General features: G+C 42.9%; 1 protein-coding gene across 1 annotated transcript in view; it reads left to right on the forward strand.

Moving 5' to 3' along the window:
* Window positions 1-12,857, forward strand: part of LOC112117665 (serine/threonine-protein kinase Nek5) — a 47,348-nt gene that overhangs the window by 20,088 nt on the left and 14,403 nt on the right. The window contains exons 10-14 of the mRNA XM_024215707.2: window positions 1,545-1,623; window positions 7,802-7,938; window positions 10,436-10,629; window positions 11,993-12,059; window positions 12,409-12,528. Coding sequence (XP_024071475.2) covers window positions 1,545-1,623; window positions 7,802-7,938; window positions 10,436-10,629; window positions 11,993-12,059; window positions 12,409-12,528 — 597 coding nt within the window. The remainder of the gene's footprint in view (window positions 1-1,544; window positions 1,624-7,801; window positions 7,939-10,435; window positions 10,630-11,992; window positions 12,060-12,408; window positions 12,529-12,857) is intronic.

The raw sequence follows: 12,857 nt of genomic DNA on the forward strand, positions 1-12,857 counted from the left end.
AAGGTAATAGTATTGACATAATATGCTTAGACTTCTGCAAGGCATTTGACCTGGTACCGCATGATATCTTGATTAAAAAACTACACATTAAATGAATTAAAAGCTAGCTAACTGATAGGTTTCAAAATGTAATTGTAAATGGGGAATCATCAGCAAATCGGTGTTTCTAGTGGGGTGAGTCCCATAGAGATTGGTTCTTGGCCCTGTTAAACATTTTTATTAATGACTTGGAAGAAAACACAAAATCGTCACTGATAAAGTTTGCAGATGACACAAAAATTGGGGTGTGTGGTAAAAAAAGCAGAGGACAGATCACTGATGCAGAGCAATCTAGATAGCTGGTAAGCGGGACACAAACACACAGTATGCATTTTAATATCGCTAAATGTAAAAGTATACGTCTAGGAATAAAGAAATAGCCTGTACTTACACCATGGGAAATTCTATCATGGGAAACAATGACCTTGAAAAAGATTTGGGGGTTGTGGTGGATAATCAGCTGAATACTGAGCTCCCAGTGTGATGCTGTGGCCAAAAGGTCTAAGGCCATCATTGGATGTATAAACAGAGGAATCTTGAATAGAAGTAGAGAGGTTATTTTACCTCTGTATTTGGCACCTCTAATGGAATACTGTGTCCAGTTCTGGTGCCCACAGTTCAAGAAGGATGTTGATAAATCGGAGGGGGTTCAGAGAAGAGCCATGAGAATGATCAAAGGACTAGAAAACCTGCCTGATAGTGATATAGCTCCATGAGTCTATCTATTTTGCTTAACAAAGAGAAGGTCATGGGAAACAAATATTTAATAATGGGTTCTTCAATCTAGCAGAGAAAGGTATAGAACAATTCAGTGGCTGGATGTTGAAGTGAGACAAATACTGATGGGAAATAAGGTGTAAATTTGTTAACAGCAGAGTAATTAACCATTAGAACAACTTATACAGGGTCATGGTGGATTCTCCATCACTGACCATTTTTAAATTGATTGGTTGTTTTTCTAAAAGATATGCTCTAGGATAGGAGTTCTCAACCTTTTTCTTGCTGAGTCCCCCCCCCCCCCCCCCCAACATGCTCTAAAAACTCCACGGCCCACCTGTGCCACAACTACTGGTTTTCTGCATATAAAAGCCAGGACCAGCATTAGGGGGTAGCAAGCAGGGCAACTGCCTGGGGCCCCATGCCACAAGAGCCCCCTGTGAAGATAAGTTGCTCAGGCTTCAGCTTCAACCCCAGGTGTCAGGGTTCAGGGCCCTGAGCTTCAGCCCCATGCAGTGGGACTTTGGCTTTCTGCCCTGGGCCCCAGTGAGTTTAATGCTGGCCTTGCTTGGCGGCCCCCCTGAAACCTGCTTGCAATCCCCCAGGGGGCCCCTGACCCCTGCTTGAGAACCACTGCTCTAGGAGTTATTTTGGGGAAGTTCTGTGGCCTATGTTATACAGAAGATCGGACTAGATGATCACAAATAGTACCTTCTGGCCTTGAAATCTATGAATCTATTAAACAAGATGCAGCACAGACAGTTGTAACAGATACTTTTTGCTTATAGGTAATGCAGGAAGAATTCAGCCACACTGTTATACATAAAAAAAGACCAGCAGCACAGTCGGTAGCCAAGTTGGTGCAGGGTAAGTCTTTTTTTATGACAGAATAATAATAAAATACATACGTTATTATTAATTAATGTTGGTTCTAAACTAATCTTGGTACTATCCAGAAGCGAAGATGTGTGATAATTACTGGATGGACTTACCTTTTTCAGCAGTTTTTAATGTGACTTGCAAATCAAGGGTTTGATTTAGCATCGCTAATGTAGGGGCGGAGAACTTCACCAGCAGAGGCACTCCACCCTGGAGGGAGGACAAGCATTGTTTACATCACTGCCCTATCCAGGTATTCCACCAGCGAAAGGCAACTTCCATTGAAATCCAGGTCACCATAAAAGCTCAGCTAGTGGAAGCTGCCATGGGGATGTGCTGAACCCATGGTTTAAAATAACTTTTGTGGTTAAACTTAATGTAATTTACAAAACCGAGGGACTGCTATAACTTGCAGCTACCTATAGTTCAAGGCCATTGTTGGAACAAGTGTCTTTGCTTGGCTCTGTCAAGGTACCCCAGTCCTATCCTGCAAAACATATGCTATTGCAGTGCTGCACTTTTCTGGGGCACAGACCACTATTTGTTTTACGTTACACAATGATTTTGTCATACAAACAAATGCCCTTCAAGGAGCACTCCTTCCTCACCACCCACAAGAAAAGTCAATAATAATAATTATTTAAAAAACCAAACATACCTTTGGACTATTAAGTGCCCGTGCCTAAACTAACTGAACACAAACACTTATTGCTGTAATCCTTGTTCTTCCTCAACTCATCCATTGCATCTATCATTAGATTTTAAGCTTATCTGGGCTGGGTCATTGTGTTGCTATGTATTGTGCAAAGCACTGAGCACACGTTTATGTGCTGTAAAAATAAATAATAATAATCTCATTTGTACTTGTGGCACAAATACAATTTAAATCAGAGCTGAAAGTCATAGACATCTCAATAGTAACATGACAGGTAATTGTATTATTTTGTCAGCTGACAGCATTTTGCAAAATAACATAATAAATTAGATCAAAATGTGAAAGACAACAATGTTGGATTTGTAATTGACACCCACTGGTAAGTCAGGTATACATACCCGATCTGTGTTCTGTATTCTTCAGTATACAATGGAGTCACATCATAGGCGCATTTAACTTACGCGATTTTAACTATACGTGCTCGGCAAAAAAAAAAAAAAAAAGAGAAAAATAACAATTTAAATACTGTACCTGTAGTGCAGGCGATTCCGCCCGCCATTCCACTCAATGAGCGTTTGACTGTACGCGATTTTTGCCTTACGTGCTGACTTCAGAACCAAACCCCCGTGTAAGATGCGACTCCCCTGTATCACAAACACTCCACAATGTTGCTTATAGAAGAACAGAAGTTAGTTAAAACAAATTTGCAGACATAGATATGGTTGGTTCCTTTTTCATTTGTTTTTTAACTTCTAGGAATTGTGGGTAACATTTTCAGATGTTCCAGAGTGACTTAGGAGCCAAGCCCCATGTTCCAATGGGACTTAGGCACTGAGGAGCATACGTATCACTGACTTTCAATTAGATTGATGCTCCTTGGTGCCTAAGTTATTTTTGAAAAAAGGGACTTGGCTTCTAAGTTGCAGAAGCACTTTTGAAAATTTTATCCATAAGCTTGGGTCCTAGCTGCAATAAATCCCCCAGTCATGATACTCTTTGCAGTTGACAGTCCGTACTCAGGAGAAACTTAGGACTATACTAACAGTCTACTTCCTTCTCACAAGGGCACCACCTCTATTCATTAGTGTTGAGGTCTTTGCAATGGCACTGACTGTGAGACTCAAATTGGAGTGGCTTACAGCCCTCCTCATTTACCCGGGGCATGGATAAATTGAATTTCTCATTTTACAGCTCTTTTTTCTTACAGTTCTGAAGAACTATGGTGAAGTATTGTCTGATGGTTAGAGGACATGACTGAGGGCCAGATTTACAAAGGTATTTGGGGGGTCTACCGGTGCAGCTAGGCACCTAGTGGGATTTACAGAAGTGCCTAAGCAGGTTAGGGGGCTAACTGCATTGAAATCTGGCCCTGGACCTCAAAGCTACTACGTTCTATTCTTGAGTCTAGCACTGAATCTCTGTGTAACCTTGAACAAATCTCTCTGTGCTTCAGTTTACTTATCTGTAAAATGAGTGAAAGGATACCTACCTCACAAAAGTGTTCTGAATCTTAATTAATTAATGCTTTCAAAAAACTTTGGACTCTTTGGATGTAAGGCATGAGGTGAGGTGTATAGTATTATTAATCTAGTTAAGGTGGAATATAAAGGCCTTGTCCACACTACAAAGTTTTGTTGACAAAAGTGATGTCAACACTCAAAAATCAGCATAATAGAAATCGGTCAGTCATGTTCACACTCGCTACCTCTGTCGGCAGAGCGAGTCCACAATTGGGGCACTATCATTGACAGTGTGAGCAATGCATCCCACAGTCCAGCTCGACACCTTCTGTCGCTAGGTGTTGTGGGAAGGTGGAGTGGATAGCAGTGCATCTTGGGACCGGGCTCAATGTCCTGTAATACATTGCTTTTTGTCCCAGCATTCATGGGCTTCCGGCTTTATTTCACGTCATTTTTTAATGGCCCTTCTTTGCTGTGAACCTTGGAATTTTTGTGAGAAGGGATGGATCCTGCACTGCTTTCCTATGCTCGGATAACTATCATTAAGACATCGTGGATGGCAGTGCAGTTAATCGCAAAGTTCCTAACTGAAGAAGGCTTCCAGTTGCCTGACATGCTGTGTGATATGGATAGGAGCAATTTTAGATTGCTTTTGGCATTCACAGAACAGCTGTTGAGGGCGGACCGTCACTTTTGGCTTAGGGAAACAAGCACTGAATGGTGGGATTGTATCATGCAGGTGTGGGATAAATAGTAGTGGCTACAGAACTTTCGGATGAGGAAAGCCACCTAACTGTGTGCGGAGCTCGCTCCAGCACTGCGGTGCAAGGACACCAGAATAAGAGCTGCCCTATCAGTAGAGAAGCGTGTGGAAATTGCTGTGTGGAAGCTGGTGACTCCAGACTGCTATCAGTCGGTCGTAAATCAATTTGGAGTCAGGAAGTCGACCGTTGGTTAATGCAAGTGTGCAGGGCAATTAATCGCCTCCTGCTACGAAGGACCGTGATTCTGGGAAATGTGCGTGAAATAGTGGACGGCTTTGCAGAAATAGGTTTCCCTAACTGTGGAGGGGCGATAGATGGCACCAGACCACATTGGATGGAGTACATCAGAAGGAAGGGGTACTTCTCCATGGTGTTGCAGGCGCTTGTGGATCACCGTGGGCGTTTCACTGACATCAACGCGGGGTGGTCCAGGAAGGTGCATGATGAGCAAATCTTCAGGAGCATGGGACTGTATAGAAAGCTACAAGCGGGGACTTTCTTTCTAGACCAGAAGATTACAGTGAGGGATGTTGAAATGCCCATAGTGATCCTGGGAGACCTGGCATACCTCTTACAGCCGTAGCTCATGAAACTATACAAGGGAAACCTGGACAGCAGTAAGGAGCGGGTCAACAACAGGCTGAGTAGGTGCTGGATGACCGTGGAATGTGCCTTTGGCAGATTAAAGATGCGCTGGCAATGCCTTTATGGCAGATTAGACCTTAATGAGGATAATATTCCCATGGTCATAGCCGCGTGTTGTACATTGCATAATCTTTGTGAAGCTAAGGGTGAAAGGTTTACTCAGGAGTGGAGTGTTGAGGCAGACTGCTTGGCTGCTGATTTTGAGCAGCCAGATACCAGGGCTATCAGAGGAGCCCAGAGGGGGGAAGTTCGAATCAGGGAGGTTTTGAGGCAACACTTTTTGAAAATGAGAACCAGTAATGTATATCTCTGTGATTGGTGCTGCAATGTTACATTACACGTAATTTTCCTAGGAAGCAATAGTGACATTTGGAGCCTCACATTCCAGTAAGCAAATGATTAAACTGCCTGTGCATGTATTGGTAGTGCCTGCTATCTCAGTTTGTAGAAAACAAATAAAGATGAGTTACTATTCAAAAACTTTTCTTTTATTTCACAAGAAACAACACACACACACACACACACACACACAAAGATGCTTGGTGGGAAAGGAGGTACCAGGGAAGGGCAGACTTTCAGAGCTATGTGTAGGTCCAGCTATAATTATGAAAGTTGTCCAAGGGGGTGGAGTGAAAGGGAAACTGAGAAGTCCCGGAAAGCGGAAAGGACTTCTGCGGGCGGAGGTTGGGGGGCATGGGAAAGAGCTCTGAATGTGCTGCAGGGGAGGGCGAGCATGGATCTGCTTAATCTGCAGCATTATTAAGGACTTCAGTATCTGTGTTTGCTCCGTCTTGAGCACTTATCTGGCGGAGGCGCTCAGCCAGTGTGTGTGGGGTGTTCCTGAAGGCCACATCTGCTAAAGCAGAAGGAACAATGCACAGAAGCATGATTGTTAAATTCACGCACAACATTGAAATATTTCAGTTAAATACACCTTTTGTAACATAACAATCACTTTCTCACTGACTCTTGGCAAGCACACATCTCTGTGAACACCCAGAGCACTGTGAGTGTTGGCTGGGGGGTGGTGCTCTACGTGGGGAAAAGAGCACTCACTCTGCAAGGGTTATGGTGCAGCCGACTAGGAAAAAATTCTAAAATTCTCCCACACTTTTCCACAGGTGGGGGTCATTGTAGCAGACATCTCACTGCTAAGGGTAAGCAGGGAAATGAGGGTACATCTACTCCATGCTTGTGGCTTCTGCCCTGGTCCCTATGCTACTCGCCTGTGTGCTGCGTTGGTCCTTGCACAAGTGATTGCCAAGTGGCGCTGGAAAGTTTCCTACAATGGGGGAAGGAACAAAGCAGCTCTGCCAAGGAACCTTAGGCAGAGGATTACCAAGTACCTCCAGGAAACAAACTTTCCTGGAGATCTCTCTGAAGGATTCCTGTGAGATCTCAGCATGGATCAACACCTTGTTCCACCGTACTGATTAGCTACACAGGGAAATGTCCAGCACACAGAAACACAGCCAGCCTCCCACATTTCTATATCCTGAACCCACCTCCACACTACACAAACCACAGCCACTTACCAACCGTCTCCTCTCCTGCTTCTTGCTCACTGGACAGCAACTGCTGAGAATGGCTGGACACCTCTAGAGTGGTGAACAGTTCCTGGCTGCCTGCCCCCACCAGGCGACCCTGCCGGGAGCTGCACATCGTCATCTAACTCCACCTCTTTATCAATGACTTCATCCTCCGGGTTAGGTCCTCTTTCCACTGCCTCCAGGCCCACCATTGTGTCCCAGGGGCTCTTGGTGGCGTAGGTGGGGTCGCCACTGAGGATAGCATCCAGCTCCTTAATAGAACCAGCAGGTCTTAGGTACAGCACCGGAGCGACAGTTTGCCTCCCTTGCCTTATGGTATGCCTGCCCCAGCTCCTTTATCTTCACTCTGCACTGCAGCGTGTCCCAATCATAGCCCTTTTCGCTCAAGCCTCGAGCAATCTGCCCGTAGGTATCCAAATTCCTATGGCTCAAGCACAGCTGGGACTGCACTGCCTCCTCTCCCCATATACTGAGAAGATCATAGAATCATAGGACTGGAAGGGACTTTGAGAGGTCATCTAGTCTAGTCTCCTGCACTCATGGCAGGACTAAGTATAAGATCCAGCAGCTCCGCAGTGGTCCAAGCAGGAGAGCGTTTGTTGCGATAACCTGCCATGGTCACCTGAGAAGATGTGATAACACCGCTCCATGCTGAGCAAACAGGAAATGGAATTTCAAAAATTCCCGGGGCTTCTAAGGGGGAGGGGTGGATGGTTGTTTACCTGGCTACAGGGCAATGGAGTTCAAACTGCATTGTGGGACATCTCCTGGAGGCCAAATAAAGCGATAAAATCAAGTGTGGTGTCTACACTGGCACTTTGTTGACAAACATTTTGAGCCTAATGTCTCTTGTTGGGGTGGTTTTATTTTGTCGCCAAAACAGGGCATTTTTGCTGCCAAAAGTTGCATCGCAATGTACACATTCACTGTTTTGTCGACAAAACTTTGTAGTGTAGACAAGGCCAAAGGGATATTTATTAGACTGTTCAGTGTGTATTAAACATATGCACTTTATTACAGTTTATAATTATTATGTAATAAGAACAATAGGAATAATTACCATTACAATTATATTTTTTATTGTTAAATAAGTTCCTAAACTTCAAAAAGTGAGAGTCCAGGACCATCGTCCTCCAAGATCCAGGATGGTGGCACCTGTCAAGAAACAGGAATTATTACATAGTAATGAATGGAAACCTCCTTCAAGAGTCCAGCAGCCTATTGTCCAGGTACTGGTCCTACAAGACTTACAGAGCTTTACTTCTTTCTGAAATGTAGTCAGGTTGAGATGGAAGAAATCTCCTTTTTAAAGACTATTTTGGATTATTGGCAGGAGTGCATTTCAAAGTATTTGGCAATGGAGGCAATCAAACTGAGTCTGTTCCCATTTGAAGGATATAAAGCTTAATTCTGCTCTCAGTTATACTGGTGTAAATCCAGAATTCAATGGACATAGTGAAGTTGCTCCAGGTTTGCACTGACATAACTGAGAGCAGAATTTGGAGCACAGTGTTTTTCTTATTTAGGCAAAGTTACAATATAATACAATATATAAAGTTATAATACAATAAGATTACCTACCAAATTCATGGTAATGAAAAATGCGTCACGGACCCTGAAATCTGGTCTCCCACTGTGAAATCTGGTCTTCTGTGTGCTTTTACCCTATACGATACAGACTTAATAGGGAGATCAGTGTTTATCAAATTGGAGGTTCTGAACCAAAAGGGAGTTGCAGGGGGGTTGCAATGTTATTTAGGGGGGGATGCAGTATGGCCACCCTTACTTCTGCACTGCCTTCAGAGCTGGGTGGCTGGAGAGTGGTGGCTGCTGACTGAGGGACCAGCTCTACAGGCGACAGCACAGAAGTAAGGGTGGCAATAGCATACCATGCCATCCTTACTTCTGCACTGCTGTTGGTGGCAGCTCTGCCTTCAGAGCTGGGCTTCCAGCCAGCAGCTGCCGCTCTCCAACTGCCCAGCTCTGAAGGCAGTGCCGCCGCCAGCAGCAGTGCAGAAGTAAGGGTAGCATTACCGCAGGCCCCCCCCCCAATAACCTTTGCGATCCCCCCACAACTCCTTTTTGGGTCAGGACCCCTACAATTACAACACCGTGAATTTTCAGATTTAAATAGCTGAAATCATGAAACTTACGATTTTTAAAATCCTATGACTGTGAAATTGGTAGGGCCCTAAATATAATGTTAACATATTATGTAACTATATAATACATTATTAACCTGATCCTGAATTAGTAACACTCAAACAACCTGGCTAAATAGTCTGGCTTGCCAGTTGAGGAGCCCTCCTCTTCTGAGTACGCTAGAAAAAGTGACCAATTTCTAAGTACAGTACCTATCCTCTTTCTGGCACTTCTCTTGTGTACGTACTTGTGTTTTTCCGCTACAAGGACAATCCATATTTTACCATTCCACAATTCCATAGAAGAAGGGGATGTGTGTCACATTTTTCCAATAAAGTTCAATACAAAGTCTAACTGCTAATAATAATAATAAAAAAATTCATTGTTTACAATGAAGCTCCTTTACCAGAGCATTAAGTAAGCCTGTCAAGGGATCTCTAGGAAGCTGACGTTTTGTCATGAGATTAATCTTTTTTAATAATTTTTTCCCAAAACTGTCTAATTCCTGGACAAAAGCACTACAAGTGCAAATATGTTTCCCTTTCCCTGACGCCTCCCTATTAGCAAAAATATGATGGATCTAAACTGGAGTCATATGCCATTTATACAGTAATTTATATATTTTTTAAAGTCTTTGAGCTATACAAATTGAAGATGTATATCCCCTTTCTCAATTTCTTTGTCCAAATCCCTCTCCCTCTTTTCATCTGGGTTGTTTTCTTATCAGCATCTTTTTCTATCAAAATTGTATATATCTGAGAAATTAAACCTTTTGTTCCACCTTGCTCCTGGGTAACTCCTGAAATGTAGTTAAAGGTGTAGATAGAGCTGCCTCATATCCAACTTTCATAATAAAATGTGTCATAATAGTCATCCCTGGTATTCATTCAGGGCTTCAGAGCAATGTGAATAAAATTTATTACAATGGCTCTAATGTATCTAGTTTATAGGCACAAAGAAGTGTTGGCTGACTCACAATGAGAAGAGCCCCTTAATGAGGAGAGTTGAAGTAATGGGTAGACAGGAAAGGACTGCAGTAAGAAAAATGTGCCTCTGGAAGCCAGTAAGCCTCTAGATGAGGTGTGAAAAGGTATGGGGAAGTTGTCCTGGTTATAGTGTAGACAGTTAGGGTAGGTCTATACTTACCTCCGGGTCCGGCGGTAAGCATTCGATCTTCTGGGATCGATTTATTGCGTCTTGTCTAGACGCGATAAATCGATCCCGGATCGATCCCGGAAGTGCTCGCCGTCGACGCCGGTACTCTAGCTTGGCGAGAGGAGTACTCGGCATCGACGGGGGAGCCTGCCTGCCACGTCTGGACCCACGGTAAGTTCGAACTAAGGTACTTTGACTTAAGCTACGTTATTAACGTAGCTGAAGTTGCGTACCTTAGTTTGAAGTGGGGGGTTAGTGTGGACCAGGCCTTAGTATTATCACCTAACTGAGAATGGGGAGTGGGAATGGAACTTGCCTTAAAAATGTGACAAGTGCAGAGGATAAAAACTAGTATCCAGCTTATCATGTCTTGGTTAAGAATGATCATTCATTACCTTTGAAATTTCGTCCTGTTATATGTATTTTCAGCATTGGCGTTCCAGATTTAAGATGGCAGAAAGGCCAGAAGCTGCCAGAGTACATGGACATTATGGTCATTACTATGATAAACTTGACAACTTGCAGAAGAGACTTTATGTACAAGATGACCTTTCTCACATCAACCAAAGAGTCGAGGAGTATTATAAACAGAAAGGACAAGTTGCACCACCCTCACCTGAGTGGTAAGCCTTTCCCTCAATTTAATTACTGAAGAATCACCAAAATCTTGACTCCTCAAATTTTTTGATCATGTAGCAATGTTGAGCTGTAGAAGCAGAGTCACTCATTCCGTGTGATTCCTTTCCTGCTCAGGTTTTGATGTGGTTCTTGTATTACATATGATTCAACAAGAAAAAATGAAATGCCCATTTCTATCTACCCAATTCAACCTAAAGATTCACTTCTGAATGTATTTTCATGACATTTGAAACTGTTCATTGTAGAAACTTGTCCTAGATCTCCGTGCAGCTCCCAGTCCAAATATTGTGGGAGAAATAAAACTACCCTGATCTGGACATGTGGTTTTTAAGAGCCAAAGGCTGTTCTTCCCCTCTCTCCTGCCACCCCAACCTCAAATGCTCAGAAGGCTCTAAACACAGCAGGACCAATACGGTTCTCCAGCCTGGAGATTAGGGCTAGGGTAGGCCACAGAGAGATTTCCTCCTGCAGACTTACACTATAGCTTCCGTAGAAAGGTTCCTTTCTCCTGTAAGTTTATAAACTTCACAGCCTTCCTCATTCAGGCACCACAGTTGGAAGCGTTCTCCTATTTCTGAGGCTGCCTGTCCATTAGTCACAAATGGATGGGTTCAAGAAGCATTGCATAAGGTAGACCAGGTTAAGGATTCAGGGATGCCAGATTTAAATTGTGACTTGTTTGGGAAGCTTCAGTTAAGGTAGGCTGGGTCATAAGGTTTTGGTCAAGGAAGGCAGGGTTGGGTATATCTCAGTTAAGGATGACTGAATTTAGGATACCTGGCTTAAGGATGGCTAAATTCAGGATGTTAAGGACAAACTAAGTTGAGTTTGGTTCTTTGAATGACAGTAGCATTCAGAAGGCATGATGCCAAATAACTGAGGACCAAGGAACTTACAAGTGACTGCTGGTTGTTTTGCAACTAAAAAAGGAGAAAAAGAAATTCTATGAAAAACCCCTGCTAATACAAAGTGAGGGTGTTACAGGCACACAGAAGTTAGAAAATGCAACATTTAGGATTGAACATGCAACTTTAACTCTTGGTTCTTGTGTGAATGCATTACAAAACAGTATTGTTTTTAATAACATGTTCATATACTATTTCTCAAACTTCAGAAGACTGGTATAATTGATGCAGTGGAGAGGGCAAGGGACAGAGGTCAAGTGAATATATGGTTACTCAATAGTACATTCTTTATACATTTAGCACAGTATAGGTAGAATTCAGAAAGTAACTTCTGGTAAACAAATTTCTGGGGCGTGTATATATAGGGAGCTTCCATGTTAGTATAATTTGCTGAAAGTTGTAAACAAAAATACCATAGTTGAATGTCATTGTGTTCTGTCAGGCCTGCAGAGTATCTTCAAAGACGTCTCGAAGCCCAGCAGTACAAGATGAAAGTGGAAAAGCAGTTGGTAAGTATAAATTGAATTATAGAATACAGCCACTAAAGTGGAAATGAGTGAAAGCCCAGAAAATGAACTTGTGTCTTTCTCACAGCAAAATATAGCACTGACAAACAGGGAACTCTGCTGTAATGTTTTAATCGATTTACTCCGCAATTTTCTTCTCAAGGTTTTACTTTTTATTGTAAGAAAAACCTCCTAAAGCGAAATACCATTATAACTATTTCTCCCTGAAATATGTACTGTACTTATGGCACTTTTGATTGGGGCGTGGAGGGCGGGGGGCGGGGAACTCAGAAGAGACAATCTCTAAATGGAAATTCCTTTGCTTTGGAAATGATCTTTTGTGTATCAACAGGGACTGCGACCATCCTCTGCTGACCCACGTCACAACCAGATCCAGCAGCAGGAAGTGATGGAAGAGCAGCTCAAAGACCATCAGAGGGATCTGGCTAGAAGGAATGAAATAAAAGAAGAGGTAAAAGACATGTTCATCTTAGTTGGTCAGAGCCATTTTATTATATTAATTGGCAACTATACTTTTCATTTGTGAAAAATGATACTCTTTCCCCTGTCCACAAGTAGAGTACTGTATTTAGCTGGATTCATATGCAGGTTATGTAGTACTGCCACCACCTGGTAAGGTCCTGGTACAAGAAGCTGATTTGAGTAGCCATGTGAAAAAGCACAGTGCTGATTCTGATCTCACTTCCTTTGAAGTCAGTAGAATTACATTGTTGTAAAAACAGCGTGAGAGGAGAATGAGTCCCCATGTTTAAAAACCAAAAGATGTATTATTCTCTTAGT

The sequence above is a fragment of the Terrapene carolina genome, unplaced genomic scaffold, assembly GCF_002925995.2.
Source record: "Terrapene carolina triunguis isolate 2854851 unplaced genomic scaffold, T_m_triunguis-2.0 Scaffold139, whole genome shotgun sequence".
NCBI classification, from domain to species: domain Eukaryota; kingdom Metazoa; phylum Chordata; order Testudines; family Emydidae; genus Terrapene; species Terrapene triunguis.